Source organism: Camelus bactrianus, chromosome 9 (genome assembly GCF_048773025.1).
Source record: "Camelus bactrianus isolate YW-2024 breed Bactrian camel chromosome 9, ASM4877302v1, whole genome shotgun sequence".
In the NCBI taxonomy this organism is placed as follows: Eukaryota; Metazoa; Chordata; class Mammalia; order Artiodactyla; family Camelidae; genus Camelus; species Camelus bactrianus.
The window spans coordinates 51,278,746-51,301,448 of record NC_133547.1 but is presented as its reverse complement, the minus strand read 5'-3'; the positions used below and the strand labels follow the sequence as shown (position 1 = coordinate 51,301,448).

General features: G+C 46.9%; 1 protein-coding gene across 2 annotated transcripts in view; it reads left to right on the top strand.

Annotated features, from left to right (window-relative positions):
* The window catches only part of PLCG2 (phospholipase C gamma 2), a 142,841-nt gene that overhangs the window by 54,450 nt on the left and 65,688 nt on the right, over positions 1-22,703 (top strand). The window contains exons 5-9 of one of the 2 annotated variants that reach the window (XM_074370361.1): positions 253-300; positions 8,766-8,850; positions 10,391-10,474; positions 18,801-18,844; positions 20,269-20,341. In XM_074370361.1, coding sequence (XP_074226462.1) covers positions 253-300; positions 8,766-8,850; positions 10,391-10,474; positions 18,801-18,844; positions 20,269-20,341 — 334 coding nt within the window. Of the gene's footprint in view, positions 1-252; positions 301-8,765; positions 8,851-10,390; positions 10,475-18,800; positions 18,845-20,264; positions 20,342-22,703 lie in introns of those variants that run through there. The other variant, XM_074370362.1, reaches the window with a different exon arrangement.

Below are 22,703 nucleotides of genomic sequence, written 5' to 3'. Positions count from 1 at the left end.
CAGATACTGTCAGAGGGAAGTGCCAGTTGAAGGAGTGCCAGCCTGAGCTGAAGGGGCCCCGTGGCTCAGCTTGGACATTTCAACCACGAGGAGAAACTGCTCTTCCCATGCTGCCCGAGTTAATTGGGAAACCTTCCTTTTCGTTTCTTGTTTCCATTGTGCTACCCTGTGGAACTCACTTAGACATGTGCTGTTTTCTAACTTTGTTTCTCTGCCTCTCTCTCTCTTTTTTTCCCTTAACTCTCTTCCCAGTTGGCTGAGAAAACAGATTTATTCTGTGGATCAAACCAGGAGAAACAGGTAAGATTCGTTCACATTTTTGTGGTTTTTTTCCTGCATCGTTTTGGATTCCAACGTTCATTCTTTCTTTAAACATTCCAAGGGGACTGGAGTGTGTTTGGTGCTGTGGGAAGGTCCTCATGAAGTCAGATTGGACTTACCAGGTGCCAGACACTATGCTTGGTGCTGGGGGTCATGGTAACAAAACCTTCACCCACGGTGGGTGGTCACATCGCAGTGGAAAATTCCAACCCATCTGCAGAGATGACTTCTCTGCCATGGAGCATTTGGACTGCGTCTTTGAGGCCTTCACATTTGAGCTCTTGTGTTCTGGGGAGAAACGGGATCCCCTTGGCGCCTGCCCTTACTTCGTGGTGGGAGAGAGATTGAGTCTAAAGAAGTAATCCAAGTTAAATTGTGATGTTCGTAAGGACTGGGCAGACGTGAGACAGGCAATGTGATAACGTCTAATTCAGTGTCCTCAACCAGTTCTCTGAACAGTTCATCTTGGAGTGGTTCCCTTTTGGCACACACAGCACTCTGTGCCAGACATTTTTGTAACAAACACAGTTTATCCTTGTATGGGTGCAGGGTGATTTGCTTATTGAGGCAAAATCATTTCTTTCTTGATAGACATAAAGCTGTTCCTGGTCCTTTATTATCATGGAGAATAATGCTACTATGAAAACCTTCGGGTCTCCCTTTTTGTAAACATGTGTAATGAGGATACGAGCCAGATGAATTCCTAGAAGAGAAATACTGGCAGCCAAGCGTCGTCTGGTCTAAACTATTTTGAAAGAGGTAGTAGCAATTTCCATTTCTACCAGTGGTGCATGAGGGCACTCATTTCCTTGTATCACTGGACTTTGACCTTTATTAACCTGATGGGTGAAAGGCAGCAGTAGATTTTTGCTTACATTTTCATTTCTTTATTTATGGAGAGGCTGAACATTCTCTCATCGATTTTTTAAAATTTATTTTTATTTGTTTATTTTTAACTATATTGATTGAACCCAGGACCTCATGCATGCTAAGCACACACTCTACCACTGAGCTATACCTTCCCCCCATTTTTTTAGGTTATGATCCAGTTCTTGCTAATAATGTAACAATAAAAACCACCATTTATCAAGCACTCAGCATGCCAGGCACTGTGCTATACACTTGACAATCACTATATCATTTTAGCCTCCTATCAGACTTCTTTTAAAATTTTGAAATGTCTTTTCTTCCTTCCACTCTCTATTAAGAGGGGTCAGCATCATACGTGAGGCAACAGGTTGCCTCTGCAACTCTCCCCTCTTGTTCCTGAAAGTCTTTCCATCTCTAAGAAGTTTGGTGTCACGCCACTGTCCCCCATCACTTGTTGTTTTCAGAGCCTCTGTGGTCTCTTCCATACACGCCCCATGGGATGATCTGCACACGGTAACCATGGAGTGGTGAAAGTTCAGTAATACTGTGAGGTTGGCCAGCAGCTTTGTGCGTGAGCTGTCCGTCTGCTTTCCCTCCCTCCTCCTTGCAGCCAGCATTCACTGTGTCCCACACCCTGGGCTTTGCCCCCATGCTCTGGAGATAGATCCAGCGAGGTCCTGTAGTTGGAGGATTTTGTACGCACTGGTCTCTTTCACCCTCAGAGGTGGAGCCCTTATGACTGTTTCCTTTCTCCGTGGCTTTGGGATGATTCACAGCTGAGGTTGGCCCAGGGATGACAGAGGGAGCCCCCGGGCCCTCTCTCCACGCGGTAGGGCTGGTGTTGTTGATTTGGTTCCGAAGCCTGCTTCTCCATCTTCTGTTGTTAAGAAACGGAAGCCTCCCCCTGGCTCAGAATGGATTCTTGCACGCCTTCCATAAAGAAATCCTTTCCAGAACCTTCAGTAGAGAGCAAGTCTGGCTCTGGCCTGGATTCCTAGTTCCTTGCCCACCCTTCTGCCCCTGACCTCCCTCCCAGTGGGCAGAGCTCTGCTGCTCTGTCAACACACGGCAGATCCCACCTTTCCCGTGGTTCTGGAGGTCCGGAGGGAGTTTTCCAGAGAAACTTTGACCAAGGTGCCAATGAAAGGGCCATTGACTTCTGTTCTGCCAGTTCCCCTCCTTTCCTGTCGCCCACATGAATTGCGTTTCCTGAAGGAAAACAAAGGAGCCACAGCAGCAAAGGAAAGGCTCTGGGGACAGGAGGCAGGCTGTGGGCTGGCCTGACTTGGGCAGTCTCTGCTCCCGGGGTTTTCCTGGCCTGAGTGCATGTTTCATCTTTTAGCCTCTTGAGAGGCAAAACGGCAGCAGATGGCACTGGTCGGGAATTTGCTTTGCAGCAGCCGCTGTTCTGAGTGCTTTCTGTGCTTGTGGAATTGGGAGAAGCTTATGGAAAGGATGCTCTCAGACTGGCGAGCTTGGCACCCTCTGGTCCATTTTCTGGGGACACTGAGGCCAAGAGAGGTTAGATCACTTGTTCACAGCAGCCCAGCTGGGCAGCTGTGGCTCATTCGTCACTACTTGATGCTGCCTTTTTTTTTTTTTGTAATGTGCTCTTGGAAGCTGTTAAAAGGCCGAAATCTTCCCTTCCCCACCCTGACCTGTGACCTAAAACTCTTTATTTAATTTGTTTCATTATGCTTAGATAGACATAACATCAAACTTACCATTTGAAGTGTACACTGCTAGTTTTTTAATTGAAGTATAGTCAGTTTACAATGTTGTATTCATGTCTTGTGTACAGCATAGTGATTCAGTTATACATATATATCTTCCTTTTCATATTCATTTCATTATAGGCTATTACAAGGTATTGAATGTAGTCCCCTGTGCTATACAGTAGGACCTTATGTATCTGTTTTATATATAGTAGTTAGTATCTGCTAATCTCGAACTCCCAGTTGATCCCTCCCCACCCCCACTCCCCCCCGGTAACCATGTTTGTTTTCTATGTCTGTGAGTCTGTCTCTGTTTTGTAAGTTCATTTGTGTCCTTTTAAGTGTGCACGTCTGTGAAATTAAGTGCCTTCTTGTTGTTGTACTGTTGTCACCGTCCATCTCCAGGACTCTTCTCATCTTGCAAAACTGAAACTCTGTACCCATTAAACTCTGAGTCCCATTTCCCGCTCCTCCCAGCCACTGGTAACCTCTCTTCTACTTTCTGTCTGTATGATGACTCTGGGTGCTGCATATGCGTGGAATGGTGCCATATTTGTCTTTTTGTGACTGGCTTGTTTCACTGAGCATAATGTCTCCAAGGGTCATCCATGTCACTGTAGCATGCATCAGAAGTTCCTTTCTTTTTTTTTTTTTTAAGTTTTCTTTTGGGGAGGGATTAGGTTTATTTATTTACTTATTTATTTTTAGAGGAGGTACTGAGATTGAACCCAGGACCTCATGCATGTTAAGCATGTGCTCTACCCTCCCCCCAGAAGTTCCTTTCTCTTTAAGACCAAATAATATTCCATGTGTCCCTCTACCACATCGTGTCTATTCATCCGTCTGTCAGGGAACTCTTGCTCCAAGTGCTTCCATCTTTCGGCTGTTTCTAAGTATTGTTTCCGTGAACGTGGGTTTCGAGTCCCTGCTTTCACTTCCTTCGTGCCTTACTCAGGAATGGAATTGCAGGATGAGATGGTAATACTGTTTAATTTTTTAATGAACTGCCTACTGTTTTCCACAACAGTTGCAACTATTTTATATTCCCACCAAGCAGTGCAGCAAGGATTCCATTTTTTCACCACCTTCTTGCCAACACTTCTTCCTTCCTTCCTTCCTCCCTCCCTCCCTTCCTTCCTTCCTGCCATCCCAGTGGGTGGTAAGTAGTATCTCATTTTGGTTTTGATCCGTGTTTTCCTAATGCCTCCTGATGCGGAGCATCTTTTCATGTGCTTTTTCCTGTTTGTATATCTTCTTTGGAGAAATGTTTATGTCCTTTGCCCGTTTAAAAATTTCACCTTGTGATTTTAATTCTTATATCTCCTTCCAAGTACTGACCCTGGACTAGGTGTTTCACAACATTTTATTGTTTATTTTTCCACTTCTATTTATTGCTACCTTTTTTTTAAATTATAAAAGTAACTCATGTTCATTATAGAAAACTTTGGAAATACTGAAAACCAGACAAAATTTATATGAATTTGACATTAAATGGTCAGCACCATTAACTCTGGCTACAGTGTTTTTGGGTAGATTTTCATCCTCAATGTTGTTCTTCATTTTACTTTATTAAAATCTTACCATACATATGATCTTATATCCTGTTCTTTAAATAATTTTAAAATTTTGGAATAATTTAGAGAAAGGTTGCCAACACAGCACAGAGTTCCCATCTGCCTCTTTGCCAGTTTTCCCTAAGGTTCACGCCATTCATGACCATGGTATATTTGTTAAAATTTAGAAACCACCTTGGCTTCATGACTGTTGAGTAAACCCTAGACTTTATTGGGTGTTCACTTTTTTTTCCCGCCAGTGTCCTTCCCCTGGTCTGGGGTCCAACCCAGGACCCCACATTGCACTTCATTGTTCTGTCCCTTTGGTCTCCTCTGGGCTGTGACAGTTTCTCTTCTTCCCTTGTCTTTCGTGACATTGATATGTCTCAGGTATTCTGTAGACTGTCCCTCCATTTGTGTTGGTCTCATATTTTTGTCATGATTAGACTGGAGTTGAGGGTAGCCTGAGGTGGTAGGTGTTTGGGAAGAATGTCACAGAGGTGATGTCTTTTCCTTCACCTCATGTCCAGGGGCGCCTGCTCTCAGCATGGCTTATCAGTGGAGATGTAAGCCTTGACCACCTGGCCAAGATGCTGTCTTCCAGATTTTTCCTTTGTAAGGCCCCCCATCTGCCTCTGCTCTATTATTTGGAAATAAATCACTGAGTCCAGCCCACATGAAAGGGGGGCAGACTATTTCCACTGGCGTTAAACTGTAAGACTCTTACATTTTGTTGCAGTGCTTCAGGAAGAGTAATGCCTACATTATCATCCAGCCAATGGGATTTGCCATTTGGCTTGAAAAGTTGCCTTTTGTTTGTCATTTAGTTTGTGTCCAGTTTTTCCTTACGTTCACAGTTTCACTGAGTTATTCAAAGTGAATGGAAGAAGTGACCCTCATGAGAAACATTTTTGGGGTGATTTTGTAGGATTTTTGACTTCGAGCCAGGACATTGAGTCCCTGTTGGCAGATGGCCTCTGCTTTCTTTGGGTCTTGGCCTTGTTGCTGTTCACGTTGTTGGGGGCTCCTTGAGGTCAGGGATCTGGCTGATTCAGTCTTACTTGTGTTTGTCAGATGAATGAAAGTCCTCCCTCTTCGTTCCTAGATGTGATGTCGGGCAAACAGAACGGTCTGTGTTGGAAACTTTCCTTTTGACATTGCCAGGCCTGGAGAGACTGGGTCAAAATCATGAATGTTTAACATTAATCTTGGGCAGATTTCCAGAACCCCCTCCCCCTTTTTGAATCTTTAGCATTTAGTTTCCTCTTTATATGGGAATTAGTTCCCAAGGTCAGTGCATTAGTTGAAAACTGCAGTCAAAATACCCCTTGAGAAAGCCCCTCAACCTTCCATGAGGGTCCCTGGAATTGCATCCCTCAGGGCGAGTCCTGCAGAGGGGGCGGCAGTGCTAAGGGCTGGGAGCAGATGTCTCTGTGGCCATTTCTTTCCTACCTTGCCCTTTGCCCCAGGTACATAACCTTGAATTTGCATAAGATGAATGTGCACCTCCTGTTCTTTAGAAGGCGGAAGGGGACGGGTTTTTGGGTGGGAGGCAGGTGTGTGGTCCTGTTCTTTCTTCAACAGGATTGCAAATAGGGGTTCCATGCTGTTCAGGGCTAGGAGTCCTGGCTCCAGCCCACGGGGCCGTCTGGGGGGCTTTAGCCACCAAAGTGCACAGCCTGTCCTGCAGAAATTCTGCTCCACTTGGTCTGGGAGGGGAAGCACGAGTTTGCATTTCCGACAGATTCCCAGCTAATGCTGATAATCTGGGCCCCGGGACCTTACTTGGAGAAGGAAACTTCTAGAGCTATACTGTCCACGTGTGACTATTTAATAAATCTAAATTAATTAAAATTAAGTAAAAAATTAAAAATTCAGTCCCTTGGTCGCCCTAGCCACATTTTAAATGCTCGGTAGTGGCTACCGCATTAGCCAGCCCCGATCTACAACATTTCCATCATGGTAGAAAATTGTGTTGGGCAGAGCTGAGGGTTGAATCTCAGCCCTGACACTTGTTGGTTGTGTGAGTTTGGGTAAGCTACTTAATTTCTCTTTGTCTTAGCTTCCTAATCTGTAAAAGAGATAGTATTTCCTACCTCCTAGGGTTGGTGTGAGTGTTCAGTGGATTCGTACGTGAGCAGTGCTTGGGTGGTGCCTACGTATTCATGGTCAACACTAAAAATGTTTGTTATTGGTAGAAGAAGCTGGGGGTGGTGGAGGTGTTCGTTACCAGCCTCGGGGTGGCAGGTCAGTTTCCTCTGTTATTTGGTAAAGGCCGCCCCGGGGTGCAGTGTTGTAGAATCTGGGACTGTGCCAGGCTGAGGAGGGAAGGTACCATGAGTGTTTAGTGTCCATGGTGGGGGGGGGGGTCGTTTTTGTCATTGGTCCCCAAAGGGATTGATCTGGTTCCTAACCCGCTGTCACCGGTTGATACTGTGGAAACATAATCTGAGATGTGGGCAGCGGATCAACACCTGTGGAAGTGAAGGCAGCGGGAAGAGCTGGGCCTCGATGCAGTGGCAATCGTGGCCTCACCTGACCCCACGAGGGGCTCCGGGGACAGCCCTGCAGAGCTGTCCTGAATTGAGGCCAGAGGGCTGGGTGTGACCTCAGCTGAAGCACTCCCTTTATCTGATGACGAGTCCTGGACAGGGAGAGGGTAAAGTTAGAGCTGCTGGCTTCCTACCCCCCAGCAGCTGGGGAGTCTGTGTGCCAGTCCTGGCTCAGGGTCACCTGCTGCGCAGGTTCGGATGCCCAGAGTGGGGAGCTGGGGAGAGGTGCAGGCGGTGGGGGGGGTAGAGTGATGGGGTCCCTGCACTGGAGCCCAAAGACACTCTCTGGTCCCTGCCTTTACCTGGGAGCTCATTTGCTCTCCTGTAAGGTGGGACTTTGGGAGCAGGTGGGGTTGGATATCTCAGTGCTCATTATGCCCCGGGCCCTGTGTTTTCTCCGCCAGCCCCAGGCAGCTGCACTAGCTCCCAGCTCCCCAGTCTCTTTGTTCCTGGGTGTGGGATGGTTCTTGGTCCTGTTTCTTCCTGAAAGTTCTGGCTTCCCGAGGGGAGTCTGATGTCTCTCCTGGTCGTGGGTGAGCCCCTCTGCCACCAGCTTGGCCAAACCCTCTTGCTGCCTCTTTTTGCAGCGCCAGCCCAGCCACTCTTCTTCCTTCATCCCGGACACCCCAGGGCTGGGTCAGGAAGGGGTCTCAGCCAGCCCATTCGCTTCTCTGCCTGGCCAGCCCCACCTGGCCCCCTAGTGGCTTTGCGTTGCTCTCAGTGTCTCTCTGGGAAAGCCCTGGGTGCCCGCCCTGGAGTGGTGGGCGGTTGGGGAGCATCTGACACATAAAGGTCTCTGATATTAGGGAACCCATTAGATTGGAGACAAGAATGCTGGAGGTGGGGACACTGGAGCGGCCAGGAGTCCACTTGGTTGTCTCTAAGGGTAGCTGCTGAGTGTAACATGCTGCTTCCTTCTGGCTGTGCTGGCAGAGGCCGAGTAGATGGTGTGGGGGAAGCTGGGCCATTTTCTGCCCACAGCCCAGGCAGACTTCCTTCCTGGCCTGCACAGCCCCAGTCTGGTATGATATCTTCAAGAACACAGAACGGTTTTCTCTGACCGCACCAAAGGCCCCCCCCCCCCAACCCCAGACCACCCGGTGTCGCTCTGCTGGGCACTTGGCTCTGCAGCCTCAAGGATCTGGATCACGGGAGTCTGCCTTCATTATGCACTAGCAGCGAGCCTTTCTGAGCCTCAGTTTCTTCACCTGGAACATGGGGATGATAGCGGCACCCACCTCATAGCATCGTTAGACCAGCTCTGGCCTTGAGCAGCGTACCCTGCCTCCCACCCCATTGCCTGTTCTGAATCCTGAGGGTGGAGAATGCATACGGTGTCAGGGGTTCAGGATAGTGAGGAGCTTGGTAACATTATTACCTGGAGATACACAGGACAGCCTGGCATATAATAGTGTTCAAATAAGGTTGGCTCCTTTCCCTCCCCATCTCTGGCCTTCAGTGACATCACCTTGGTTTGAACCTCTGTGACAGTTCATATCTACAAAGGTCATCTGATGCTGTTTCTGCCCGTGCTGTAACTCTCCTCTGTGACCTGTGTCCACAGCCATCCCTGAAGGGTGGAGACCAGCCTCACACCCCGGGTGTCACCCCCAACCTTGGACCTGGGGTCTCAGTTCCCAGTTAACGCTCACTGACAGCTTTTGGCGGGTCTTCTGATAGAGGTGGGAGTCGCCCACCTTCTTCTCTTGAAAGGCTTCCAGGCTGACAGAGCTGGGGTTCCCCTCTTTTTTCAGCATCAGCCTCCGAGAGTTGAAGGCCATCTTGCCCCTGGTCAACTTCAAAGTGAGCAGCGCTAAGTTCCTCAAAGATAAATTTGTGGTAAGTTTCATAGCTCAGCCTGGCGATTTTGTGACCCCTGGGCTACTGGGGTCCTCTCACGGGAAAGCTACCACGTGCCTTTGAGCTCCGATGAATGGTGCCCAAGAAAGTCCTTCGCCTCCAGATTCATCCATCTTAGTCCAGACGGAGAGATGGTGCATGAAGATCTCAGGACCCTGTTCTCAATCCTAGCAGAGGATGCCATCCACCAAGACCGTGTTTACTGCGCTCCTTGACCTGGAGCATTTCCGCCAGTCCGCCTTTCCTTTTCCGTCACCATCCGCAGCCTGTTCCCCTTTTACCAATATGAACAAATGTGTTTCTTTTGGAAAACATTATGAAAGATTCCTTACGTGGGTTGCCAGGGATGTGGCATTTTTTATGCGAGTCCTGATAATGTAGTTGTCGGAGTTGGCTCTTCTCTGCCCTTCCTCCCCCTCCCACCCACCCCTTCCTCCCTCCTTCCACCCTCCCATCCTCCCTCCAACCCATCCTCCCATCCCTCCATCCCTCCTGCCACCTATCGTTTCGTTTGTTTATGATCTTGTGTAATTAAACTGTTGGTAGATCTGGGGCAGGTAAAGTCACTGCATGATTGATGGGGTAGGTTGATCAGGTGGGGCTCTTCTGAACAGTGTGAGGCTACAGATGATCCGTGAGTAGCATTTCTGGTCCTCAGAGGGAAACTGGCCCTCATCAGGGAGCCCAAAAACACTCTGTCCCAGTAGTCCCAGTTGGAGGACTCGCGAGGCCATGCCAATGGCAGCCCTAGTCGCAGGGATCCTCTGAAAGAGCTCACTCATTTTGGTACCAGTGGGCTCCTGGAAGAATTAACCCGCTTTATTGCTCCTCAAGCTGCCTTTTGGCCTGCCCTCATCATTCCAACTGACCCAAGAAGGCAAAACCAGAGAAGGGTGGAGATTGACAGAAGGGACGAGAGATGGGAGAAGCGCTTACTGTTGACCACCACGTAACTGGAGTTTTGTTCTTTATCCAGCCTTTACTAGGCAGGAGCTATGAAGATGTAATCTGATGCAGTTTCAGGGGAGTCCGAGGAGGGTAGGGGTGGTTCTCTCCTTTTATAGATGAAGAAACTAAGGATCTACATGGGTCAAGTGAATTGCCCAAAGCCATTAAGCACAGGGGACAAGTCTTGACTGGAGTTGAGCTCTGTAACTCCAAAGGCTTGGTTCATTTTCTTATTATTTAAAAAATGACCTATATGTACATATCCTACGTGTCTAGATTTGAAAGTGTCTTTTGCCCCCAATAGGAGGACTTCTGCCTTATGACCCTTGGAATTCTGGCTGAGACTCTTCCCTTTTTCAGAATCACGGGAAGGCTCTTACCTGGGGTCCCTTGTGGGTATGTTTTCCAGGCAGATAAATCAGGAAACTTGTAGACAGCTGGGTTCAGAAGAATGTAAGTTTGATTTTAGCCAGTGTTGTAGAAAGGCCCTGCTATTTCTGTGAAGAGGGAGGAGGCATTCTTGTGGTGGACACCAAAAATTGTGTGGTCACTTTTTTTTTTATATTTACAGGAAATAGGCGCGCACAAGGATGAACTCAGCTTTGAACAGTTCCATCTCTTCTATAAAAAACTTATGTTTGAACAGCAAAAATCGGTAAGATGATTCTTTTTTTCATTTATTTTTGAAGGTTTTGATAGTCTTGCCTTATTAAATTTTTAAAATTGAAGTATAGTTGATGCACAATATTATATGTTGTAAGTGTGCAGTATAGTGATTCACAATTTTTAAAGGTTATACTCCATTCATAATTATTACAGGATCCTTGCTGTATTCCCTGTGTTGTACAATATATCCTGGTAGCTTATTTTATACGTGATAGTTAGTTCCTCGTAATCCCCTATTCCTATATGGCCCCTCTTGCCTTTCCTTTCCCCACTGGTAACCACAAATTTGTTCTCTATATCTGTGATTCTGTTTCTCTTTTTGGTTATATCACTAGTTTGTTGTATTTTTTAGATTCCATGGATAAGTGATGTCATACAGTATTTGTCTTTCTCGGTCTGACTTCACTTAGCATAATATCTCCCAGGTCCATCCATGTGGTTGCAAATGGCAATATTTTATTCTTTTTATGACTGAGCGATAGTCCATTGTATATATACACCTCAACTTCTTTATCCATTCACCTGTTGATGGACTCTTAGATTGCTTCCATATCTTGACGTTTGTAAATAATGTAGCTATGAACATTGGAGTGCTTGTATTCTTTGGAATTAATGTTTTTGTTTCTTTCAGATAATGTATCCAGCAGTGGAATTGCTGGGTCATATGGTAGTTTCAGTATTTTTGAGAAACCTCTGTACTGTTTTCCACTGTGGCTGCATTGATTTATATTCCTACCAATAGTGTGCGAGGGTTCTCTTTTCTCCGCATCGTCACCAGCATTTGTTATTTGCGTTCTTTTTGATGACAGCCATTCTGACATATGTAGATAATATCTCACTGTGATGATTAGTGAAGTTGAGCATCTTTTCTTGTGCGTATAGGCCATCTGCATGGGTAAGAGGATTCTTGAGCTAATGATTGAATGATGTTTTTATTTCCCCTGTGTTTCATAGTCTAGCATGTTCCTAAGAGACCCGTGAGAAGTGTTCCATCTCCCTTCTAGTCAAGGAAATATAAAGTGGGAGTGACAGTGTTGTAGATTTTCACCTATTAGATTGGCCAAGGTTTTAAATGTGTTTGAGCTAAAGGCACAAAGTGGGCAAATGGTGCTTTCACTCCCTCTTGGTGGGACTGCAAGTGGCCCCGAAGTCTGATTGGAATTTAACCTGAGCCGATTAAAGTAAAAAAGTTCAACTAACTCTACTGTATCATCTCATTCTGGAAGGAAATTGATCACATTCTTAATAGTAACCATCTCTTGGTTGAGGGATTATGTGTGTGTGTTTTTTCTTTTTATGCTTTTATTCTTTTTTGTTTGTTTTTCTTGGAGGGAGGTAATTAAGTTTACTTATTTATTTTTTGAGGAGGTGCTGGGGATTGAACCTAGGACCTTGTGTATGCTAAGCATGTGCTCTACCACTTGAGCTATACCTTCCCCACCCTCCCTGCTTTTATTCATTTTTTAAATGAGTTTAATATTTTTTGATTAAGATGATGTGCTATTTTAAAATTAAATTAAGATATGCATACATTTTGACCTGTGAGTGGCATTTTGGGGGCTCTGTTTTAGAGAAATGAAAGCCCTGAGACCTAAGAATATATTACCAGATTGTTTATTGTAGCATCACTTCTGCTGGCAAAATACCTGGGAGCCATCTGAATGCCTCTCCATAGAGCAATAGCTGGGTAAATTATGGTCCATCCATGCTACACAACACCGTGCAACTGATGAAGAAGCCTGAGTCAGTTGTGTTGCTGTTGGTCTGGAGGGGTACTTGTGATATTTTGTGAGGAAAGCCAGCAGCCGATTCATGTAAGGCGCTAGGTTTGATTTTTTTTTTTTATTGGTAACACACAGTAATCCTCCTATATATGTGTTTGTGTGTGTTTTTTAGAACCAGGAGAAGGTATGAAAGAGTACACCCCTCACGTTTGAGGTTGATACTGTGTGTGTCCTGGAGGGATTTGGGAAGGCACACGAGAAAGAATTAAAATTTTCTTTGCACACTTCAGTTTTCTTCCACTTATTCCAGTTAGCACAGAACTTTTGCAAAAAAAAAAAAAAGTTCAATAAAGCATAAAGCTTAAAACACGAGGCGTTTGGTGCAGGACATGGAGCATATGCTTGGTGGGTGGCGTGCACCCCACCAACAGGACCATTGTTACTGTTAGAGAGAGTTCTGCAGGTGGCCGAGGTGGGTCTAGAGCAGAGCTCCGAGGGAGCAGAGAATGCATGGAACTTGGAGCCAAATGGATATGCTTTCTCCAACCAGCTGTGTGATCTTGGGCCAGCCGTTGACCACTCCCAGCCTCAGTCTTCTCATCTGTGCAATGGGGGTGATTCCCGACCCCTTGAGCTCTGGGGAGGACTGAATGAAGGACTGGGAGTTGACATTTGAATGCAGAAGTTTTCAAGTGGTGAGTGGAAAAGACAGTTATCAGTTGCCTTCTGCATACAGGCCTGCAGGCTGGACACAGGCTGGCCACAGGATGAGGCCTCTTCATAGGTGACCACTGGCAGTGGGATTTAGGATGTATCTGAGGAAGGGAGATAGGAGAGCACAAGAAACTGGTCTACATAGACTGGGAAAAAATATGTTATTATATAGAACAAAAAATTCAGTTGCAGTGTGTTCACTTTTTCACACATGTAATAATTAGTTCTTGGTTGGCCGAATGGAGTAGAAAGATTGTAGGCTTTGGGAGTTGAAAGACCTAGATTCCAGCCCCAGCTTGACCTCTGACTGACCAAGTGATTTTTGGGGAAAGCCATCTTTTCCCTCCACTCAGCCTCCTCTATATAAAATGAAGGTATTAAATCAAGACACTGGTTATATGACTTTTTAAATGATACAATTCCTCCCCCTTTTTTTTATATGAAATCTTAATTGAAAAAAACCCACTGCTGCAAAGAAGCTGATTAAAACACTTTTTAGGTTAATTTCTGTAACTTTTATTTATAGTCGGTTCTTGAGAACAGTGAAAATGTTGTGAAGACAGTGAAACCCAGGATGACAGTTGCTGTTTTATGCAATTGACCAGGATTGAGGAAAGCTTGATTCACTCAAGATAAGTAGTTGCAAATAACATTGTTTATAATCGTTTCCCTTGAAATTTCAGGTTGCTGTCTCACTAGACAGAGGGCAGGCAAAGCTTGAGAGTAAGGTTTGCACAGACGCTGTTGCACCTGCCAGCACAGATTACCCACTGATGGTCTCCATCCAGCGTGATAAAATTCCACCTGAGAGCATTTTTCATTATGGTTCTTTTTAAGGCTAATGTATGTGTGTTTGAGAGGGAGAAGGGAGAGAAAGAAATTTGAGTCCAATTTCTGCAGAATCCTTGAGTCCTCTGGGAGTGCCCTAGATCACCCAGTTTTGAGGGGAAAACATCTGTACCAGAGGTTACCCCTGGTGGCCAGAACACCACATTCAGTTGTATTTGGTCTCGTGGTTTAATTTTTTTTTTTTAATGAATTGCCTACATTTAAAACTAGGGCGATTTCATTTTAAGATCCATAGTTTTTGCTTCTCTAGAAAAAAAAAAATCGAGATCCGGCTTATATGGGTCCTGAGATCTGGCTATAGGTGGCGACCTCTGAGTGGCAGGAAACCCTGCATCCTCTGGTTTGTCCAGCCCCCTCTCCCATCCCCACCCAGCTCTCTACTAATTTATGTTGCCTACTGCCTCCTAAGACTTCTTGGGTCGACAGCCTCTGATCTCCACCATTGGAGGGTCTAACTGTCCCTGGCCTTTGCATATTTTAATTCCCTGACTTGGAATCTGGGCTTGGTAGTTACTGGCCAGCTTGAGACGCCTCCCTGCCCTTGTGTAGGTAAATGCTCCTTCCCTAACTGTCAATATGTCATTTACTTCCTGAGCTGCTCCCTGGAAGCTTAGGGCAGAGTAAAGCATTAGTTGTGTGCTCTTAGGGGCTCAACTGGCTTTCTTGGGCTCTTTGGGGAGACAGGGCTCTTCCTGGTGATTGACGAGCCCCGGAACTAAATCCTGCTTATCAGCGGCTATAGGTTTCCAACTTGAGGTTGCCAGTTCCTCCTTGTGTCTAACCACCTGCTTCCATTGCTTCTCTGTTCTCATGCCTCAAAGCTTTCAAAAGTTTGGCAGCAGCAGGAAGGTAAGAAATTTAATTCCATGTGTGCCCCCCTGGGGAGAGGATGTATCTCTAACTAGGCTGTAATAACAGTATTATGATTAAAGTTCACAGCTAACAATTCCTGAGTGGGACCTCTGTGCTGGGCGCTGTGCTAAGTGTCTCACAGACATTTAATTCTCCTCATAACCCCGTGAGAGGTACTGTTATTACCCTCACTTTATGAATGTGGAAACTGGCACTCAGAGAGGTTACTTGCTGGCATGCAGATGGCACCCTGCAGAGCTAGGATTCGAGTTCTCCTTTGCTCAGCTTCACTGCCCAGCCACTGATACTTCTTTTTAGTTTTTTTAAACTTCAATATTAAGGGAAATTTCATTTTAAACTTCAGTATTAAGGGAAATTTCAAACACGGATAAGCAGGTAATAGTGTAACAGCCCCCCATGTACCCATCTGCCAGCTGCAGCAATGCTCAACTCATCTTATTTCATCTATGCCTTTACACACTTCCCTCTTCTCAGAGGATTTAGAAGCAAACCTAAGACATTGTGTTATTTCTGCCTTAAATATTTTAACTTGATACCCAGCTTAATAACTGCTACTTTGCTGCGAAGTCCCCCTTGGTTAGTGGAGGCTGAGGGTCGGGCATTACAGGTCCTGACTTGCAGTGAGGATGGCTGACTGAGTTCAGTCTTGCTCTCTGTCCAGGACTGCAGTTTCACCCCCGTGGGATGAGGTGGTTGGGTTACCGTTTATTCACCTCTCTGTCCTTGCCCCCTGCCATTTCATGTGACCTGTTCTGGGTGCCCTACAGCAGGCTGCTTTGGAAATGTGTCAGGGTTCTGCGTTGCTTATGTACTGCTTATATATTACGTATTTTAGTTCTGTGTTACTGTCGTGTTATGTGCAGGAGAGCATTACCATGATGCCCGTTTGCTCCCTTAGTTTCTGGGGTTCATGTGTCCAGGTTCACCTTAGCTGGATTCTCTGCTTCAGGGTCTTATAAGGCTACATTTAAGATTTCAGCTGGGGCTGTGGTCTCATCTGAAAGCCTGATGTGAAAAGATCTGCTTCCAAGCCCTTGTGGTCGTGGCAGCGTTCAGTTCCTTACAGTTGTAGGACTGAGGCTCCAGCTTCTGGCTGGCTGCCTGCAGCTCTTCGACATACGGGACTCCCTACAGGGCTGTTTGCTTCCTGAAAGCCAGCAAGACAAGTTTTCCAAGCATATATAACATCATCATGTAACCATGTACACATAATTGTGTGCACCCATGACCTCTGCAAGTTGCAGGGATCAGGCAAGTATCCCCCTCGAGTCTGCATGTAGGGGTTTTCCGTTGCTTGTTTGCCTGTTAAAGTGGAAAAGAGCACTGCTGTAATTTTTTTTTTTAAGGTGGCACACTTTTCCTTTAGTATGACTTTTAGCTGGAAGCAATAGCACAGTTCCTGACCCTCCTGGGGGTGACATTACCCATCCTGGATGCTTACTGCACAGATTATAAAAGCTTGTAGATGTCAGTCACCCAGCAGAGTGCTGGGCATACAGTTGGCCCTCAGAACATGGTATTTACCATTATTGTCAGTGTGTCTTTATGAGGCAGAATCCCCCTGGGAGGAGGTGAGGGCTGTCAGTCTCTGGTTCTCCTGTTCTGTTCTGTTTCAAAAAGACCATCTTGGTTACAGTCAGTGGGTTTTGCAGAGCATCCTTTGCTATCGCACTGTGCTGAAGCCGACCAGGCAGCCCTTGACAGGAAATTTTTTCCTGATGTCTGAGTACGTTTTATGACAGGCAAAGGAGTGCATATTCATGACATAAAAGTAGAAAGGGCGTAGAAATAAAAGGAAATGAACATGCCCGCAGACCTACCTGTGATTGTACACTCAGCAAGAAGTACGATGTTTGTCCTTTCAGACTTTACACAGGTGTGAGCATGTGGGAAGTGAGTGACAGTCTGTCATATGTTGGTGGAGGATTCCAGGGAATACTGCAGATTATTCTGATCGGTGGTCTGGGAAAGCAGGCATCCACAGTACAGACATTAGTGGTGAATCTGGTGAGCTCTCCCCTCAGTGTAGTTTTCCCCTGGGCCACCTCAGAAGATCAGCAAAGCACAGCGACCTGTAGGACCAGTTGCAGCCCCACAGGGTGCGCTTACCCTTGACCACGTGGGAAAACTCAGTTCCCCAACCTCTGGTGGATCTTGGGGCCTCTAGGCCATCATGTCTGCGGTCCCTGCCCTTTAGTGTGGCTCCTTTCCTTGTCCAGATGATAACTACCTCTTCTTCTGGAGACCAGAAGTCATGGGTTACCTTTCCCTGTAGCCTTTTAATTTAACTTAATTAAATTTTAATTTCCCTGTAGCCTTTTAATTTTCTCCAGAGAAATTAATTTATCCATTATTTTAGTCATCCAGTCAATAAATGTTTGACCCAAGAGGGCACGGTGGTCAAGGAAACACACGTCACCCTGGCCTCACTGAGCCTTTGCTGGGTCCAGGGATCAAAGATGTTGCTGGGTCCCAGAGGGCCAGATGCCCCAGTTTGGTAGAATCTGACCATGTAACCCTGCACGGTAGTGCTAACATAAATGAACTGCTGCCTCCCCTGTGTGCCCGTAGCTCTCATTGCTAGGATGTTGTCGTTTATTTTACAGGCTTTTGCACGTACTGTGTGGGGCAGTCAATATTTACCAGGGTGGACCTGGGTTGAAACTCTGGTCCCTTGACTTTCTTGGTATGCAATCTTGGGACAGCTGTGTGTGCTCCCTGAGCCTGTTCCTTGTTTCTGAAACGGGGTTTATTTCACCACCTTCCTGAGAGGATTGGCATGAGGAGGAACTGAGTTCCTGGCTGCCCAACATCAGCTCACAAACATGCCCTGTCAGGTTCCCAGGGCGGCCGTGACAAAAGACCTGACTCTGAGTGGCTTAAAAGAACAGTCTTTCTAAAAGAGGGACTCTTAACCTTTTTGGGTGACCAGTTTCTTTGAGGTGCCGATTAAAGCTGTGGACCATTTCCCAGAAAAAAAAAATGTATACGTGCACAGACTTATGCAGACTGCCTGATGCTTCTCAGGGGCCTGTGGGTATGTATCTTGTCTAGAATACTGATTTTCCACGTGTCGTCCTGGATTCCAAGCAGTTTGGTGAGAGGACTTGGGGAATCTAGAGTGAGAGTTGTTTTATTTCATTAGCGTATATAACCTGCCTCGGGCTGCGTTTCCATTTGTGTCCTGAGTTATTCAAATGCTTGTCCAATCACAGTCTCATTAAAGATCGTTAAAGTAATGGTACTTAGCCAGAAACAGATATGGTCTGGGTGTGTGTGTGCATGTGCGTGTGCGTGTGCGTGCGCGCGTGTGTGTGTGTGGTGAGTGTGTGTGTGTGCATGAACGTGTGTGTGTAAAATGCTTGGCCAGCGAGCTGGTGTGAATGGAAGCTGGGAGCGGGGCTCGCCCTCCCTGCGTCAACAGTTGGAACATGGGCAGGTCGTGAACAGTAGGACCATGGCTCCCCAATACGGTCTTTCTTTTTCCTGAATGAGAAGATTAGAAATGAGCTCGTTGAAATGGTAAGGGTTTGAAATGTAGCCGTGAGGGTGTGTATTCTCTGGTGGGCCTGCTGGTCAGGATAGCTGTTTTGAGTGCAATTTGGTGAGTCTATCAAACTTAATGTGCCTACTCCCTGTCCAGGTGTTTTCCCGCCCAGGAATCTACCAAAAGGGAACACTGGCGCAGTGGGCAAAGACACATATGTATATATGGACATTCTTTATAATGCTGGGTAGAATAGCAGAAAATCGAAAGGTATACGTATTATGGAATACAATGTGGGTTTTCAGGGTAGTAGGGCAGGGCAATTTGAGGTTGCAGAATAATTTGTAAAGCTTGAAACAACAACAAAACGTTGGGAGACAACAGATGCAATGTAATATGATAAGATACAATCAAATGAATATCCATAAAAACGATCTCTAGAGGGAGACCTGCCAAATTATTAAGTGGTTGCTCGTCAGGAATAAGGCTGTGGAAGGGGTGAGGAAGGCTTCTACCTTTGGCTTCATAAGCCTCAGCCATATTTGAATATTTGTATGTCACACAAATGATGGTAATTTTTAAACAGAAAAACCTATGTTTGCATTAAGTGGCTCGACTTATCTAATGTTCTTGTTTTGTGTGTCTTTTCATTCTGTTTTCTATTTTAGATTCTGGACGAATTCAAAAAGGATTCCTCCGTGTTCATCTTGGGGTGAGGCACCTCTTCTGGGTTATTGTTCTGGGCGGAGGTGCCGGGCATTAACGCATTTGTGGGTCCTGTCTGCCCGGCCAGCTGGTTCCGGGAGGGCCACCTCTCTGGCAGGCACTGGGGTCCATAGGGACGGGGTGCCCCTACTGAGGAACTGGCCACCCCAAGCCTGTGTCATGAATAAACACGCACAGCAGCAGGGCTTGTGTGGTATGGGGATGGGGGCCCGGAAGTTTCTGTAGAGAAGCCTGCTTGCTTCAGAACCTCCTTTCCCAGAGATGAATCGGGGGAAATTCCTGGTTAAGCAAATGAATCAAAGCATACAAAGTGCTTCACACGGTGCCTGGTGAGGCTCGTAAATAGTGATGATGATTTTATTTATTTATCTATTTTTTGTTTTGGGGAAGAGGTAGTTATGTTTACTTATTTATTTTAATGGAGGTGCTGAGGGTTGAACCTGGGACATCATGCACGCTGGGCATATGCTCTACCACTGAGCCCTCCCCCCAGAACGAAGCTGAATTTTGTATAGTATTATAATGAAAAGATCAGTGTTGGCCCATGAGACTGGTTAGGAAAGAAGGTTAGAAATACACTCAGAAACAATATACTTTTAGATCCTGAGTGTTTAGTAAAGAGAGAAATCTTCAAGCATGTTTTATCTCCTATATTCAAAAAAAGAACCCCTCTTCCCCGCCAGCAAGTGTTCAGGGAAAAGTACGGATTTCCCTGGAAAGCCCTGCTCTGCGGCATGCACCTTCCACAGAGATAAGGGTTACTTGTGCCAGTCCTGTGAGGTCCTGGGTTTTTGGTAGCTACGAACATCCTCTCCACGAGGCCATGAGTCAGCAAGCCGCTGGCCGAGGTGGAGGTGTGGCATCTCCCTTGATTCAGGGTGAAGGATTCCCTCATCTCAAATGGAAAATTCTTCCAGCAGTGGTCCTCCATGGGCCCTCATGTTGCAGGCTCCGGCTGGTTCCCCAGTCTGTCAGAGTCAGGGGCTTCACCCAGCCCCCATTCCTGCGTCAGAGCCCTCGATGGCCAGCTCAGCAGACTCTGGGGTTCTGTCTCCTGCATCAGCTCCCCTGCATGCTGTCTGCATCCAGCCCTGCCCATGCATTTGCCACACACGCCTGTCTGTGCCCTCCCTCCCTCTTCCCTTCTCTTCCTCACACCTGAACCACCTGGGAGCCGCTAAGTGTAGATTCCAGGGACTGATTCTGTGAGGTTCTGGTGTCAGGGCTTCTCTTTGAATCCTCCTGGGTCAGGGATGTCGTCTGGGTCACCTTCGTCTTCCTGTTAGCCAGCCTGCACCTGGCACCATGGGGGCCCTCGGCAGGGTGTCTGGGTGGCTGGCCTACTGGCTAGAATCGCCTCTTCCCTGGTGGATGTCCCTCTCTAAACACCCTCTCCTTCCCCCGAGGCAGCAACACGGACCGGCCAGATGCCTCTGCTGTTCACCTGCACGACTTCCAGCGGTTTCTCTTACATGAACAGCAGGTGAGAGGACAGTGGGGCAGGGGTCCTGGGGGGAGATGCCCGGGCGGTTTCTCACCTTCTCACCACCTGCCGCCTGCTGCCATGAAACAGATTTAGCCTCCCTGTCCAGTGCCGCCTTGGGGGCTTAGGCTCTGGAATGAGATTGGCCTCTTATCAGCACCCTTTCCAGGCACAGATGGAGCGAGGGAAGCCTGGAAATACTCCAGGGCAGGCGGTGTGTCCTCACCTGCAGGTTCTGCTCCTCCGCCAGGCTCATCTCAGGTGTCACTTCCCCAGGAAGTCTTCCCTGACTGACAGAGGATGTGACTAAGGTGCACGAGCCTGCAGGTCCTCCCCGGGATAAGACAGCCCAGCTGCCCTTAAATGAATGACACGTGGGAAGTATTCCGGAGTGTGTGTGTCCGTCCAGGAGCTTGTGGCTGAGTCTGAGCAGTTTTGTGTTGGGTGGCGGTTTTCTCAGGGGCGGTCCTGCCCCAGCACAGTGGCTGCAGATGCAACTCGGGGTAGAGACCGGGGATAAGAAGCCGAGGTCAGCCCCGCTACAGCAAGGGATTATCCAGCCCCAAGTCGCAGTAGTGTCACGGCTGAGACTGAGTCAGTGACGTGACCCTGACGTCTTCTCACTAGCTGTGCGGCCTTGGGCAGGTGGTGTGACCTGTCTGGGCCCCAGTTTCCTCCTCTTTAAGTGGGGGTGAGAGCCCTGCCTCTCAGAATTGTGGGATCGGAGAAAATCATATTGCTCTTTGTGTGGCTGTATCAGCATGTATACATATGCAAACGCATAGTTGCTCGTCTAGTTAAAATTTTTATTTATATGCCTAGAGTTTCATTTACTTTCATTCTCTTTAATTTTTTTTTTAAATAGACTACGTTTAGAGCAGTTTTAGTTCATAATATTCAGTTCATTTTTCAAATCCTTTGTATCACGGAACATCTCAAACATACACAAAAGTAGACAGACTGATGCCATAAACCACCCTGTACCCATCAGATTACAAAATGATGAATGTTTTGCCACTTTGATTTCATCCATCTTCCATCTCCACACCCACGTTTCCACCCCCTTCCTTCCTTCTTCATTTCCTTGCTGGAAAATTCTAAAGTAAACCCCAGACCATGTACCATTTCATTTTGAAATACCCCATTATGTCTCTCTTATGAAGTGGACTTGTGTTTTTACAAGTCATACTCCTGTTACACCTTACATGATCAACATTAAGTTCTTAGTGTCAGTGTCCCTCCCACATTCAGATTTCATTGGTTGTAGGGAAGATAATGGACAGACACAGTCTTGCAGGAGGCCAGGAAATGTGGTTGCGACTGTGGGTCCTCATAAGTGGTGACCGTGGACTTGGAGGTGTCGTGCGTTCCCCATGAGGGGTGAGTGGGAGTGATCCAGAGAAGGCTGACCTGCCGAGCCTGAGACCGCGACCGAGGGCGGGTGAAATGGCAGGAGAAGTGAGTTCTGCTGGGCACAATTCCCTGCGCGGCCTTGTGCTGCCAAGAGTGACACAGAGAGATGCACGCAGGCTATTCTCTTTTTCAGCTGCCCTTCCCTACACTGATTTCCTCAGTTTTGTCAGGAGCTATTGAAGTGAAATGGTTAAACTCCTGGGGACACAGTAGCCTTATATCCTGGAACCCACCACCTCATAGTGGGAGCGTTTATTCCAAGGAAGAGTCACAGGCTTTCCACACACTGGCTTCTTGGCTGGGCTGCCCTCAGAGGTCAGGGATACCGGCCAGGGTCAAAGTGCTGGAGCTCTGTCCCTGCATCCAGGAGTTAGGATGCAGGCCGCCCGTGAGCATCTGTATGAGGATGCGTGATTGGAAACAAGGTGTCATGTCAGGGATGGGGCCTCGGAGCCATCAGTCTTGGGGACCCTTAATGTCCCAGGGCATGGCGCTCTGTGTGATGCTGGCATGAAGCAGAGCCAGGCAGCAGGGACATTTGTTGGGGGTGACGGATGCTCCTATGTGGAATAACCACTGCAGCACTGGGTATGCAAATCAGTATGAGTTGTTTTAGAAAACACTGTGGCAATATGTAATTAACACGAAAACTTTGAAAAAAGGTTTCTGTACTTTGACTAAATAAATGCCCTTCTAGGAATTTATCCTAAAGAAAGAGTGGCAGCATTTTCAATAGAAATGAGAACTTAGAACTAACCTTAATTTCTATTTGGGGGCTGGTTCAGCGTGCCGTGGACCAGCCCTGGGGTGGAGGGTGACACTAACTGACCCAAAACGGATGTGGTGGGCCATCGTTGGTCAAGGTATTTAATGACGCGAAACCTCAGTTTTCCCATTTCTATAACTGGAGGCTGATAGTATACGTACCTCCTGAGGGTGTGTGAGTTTA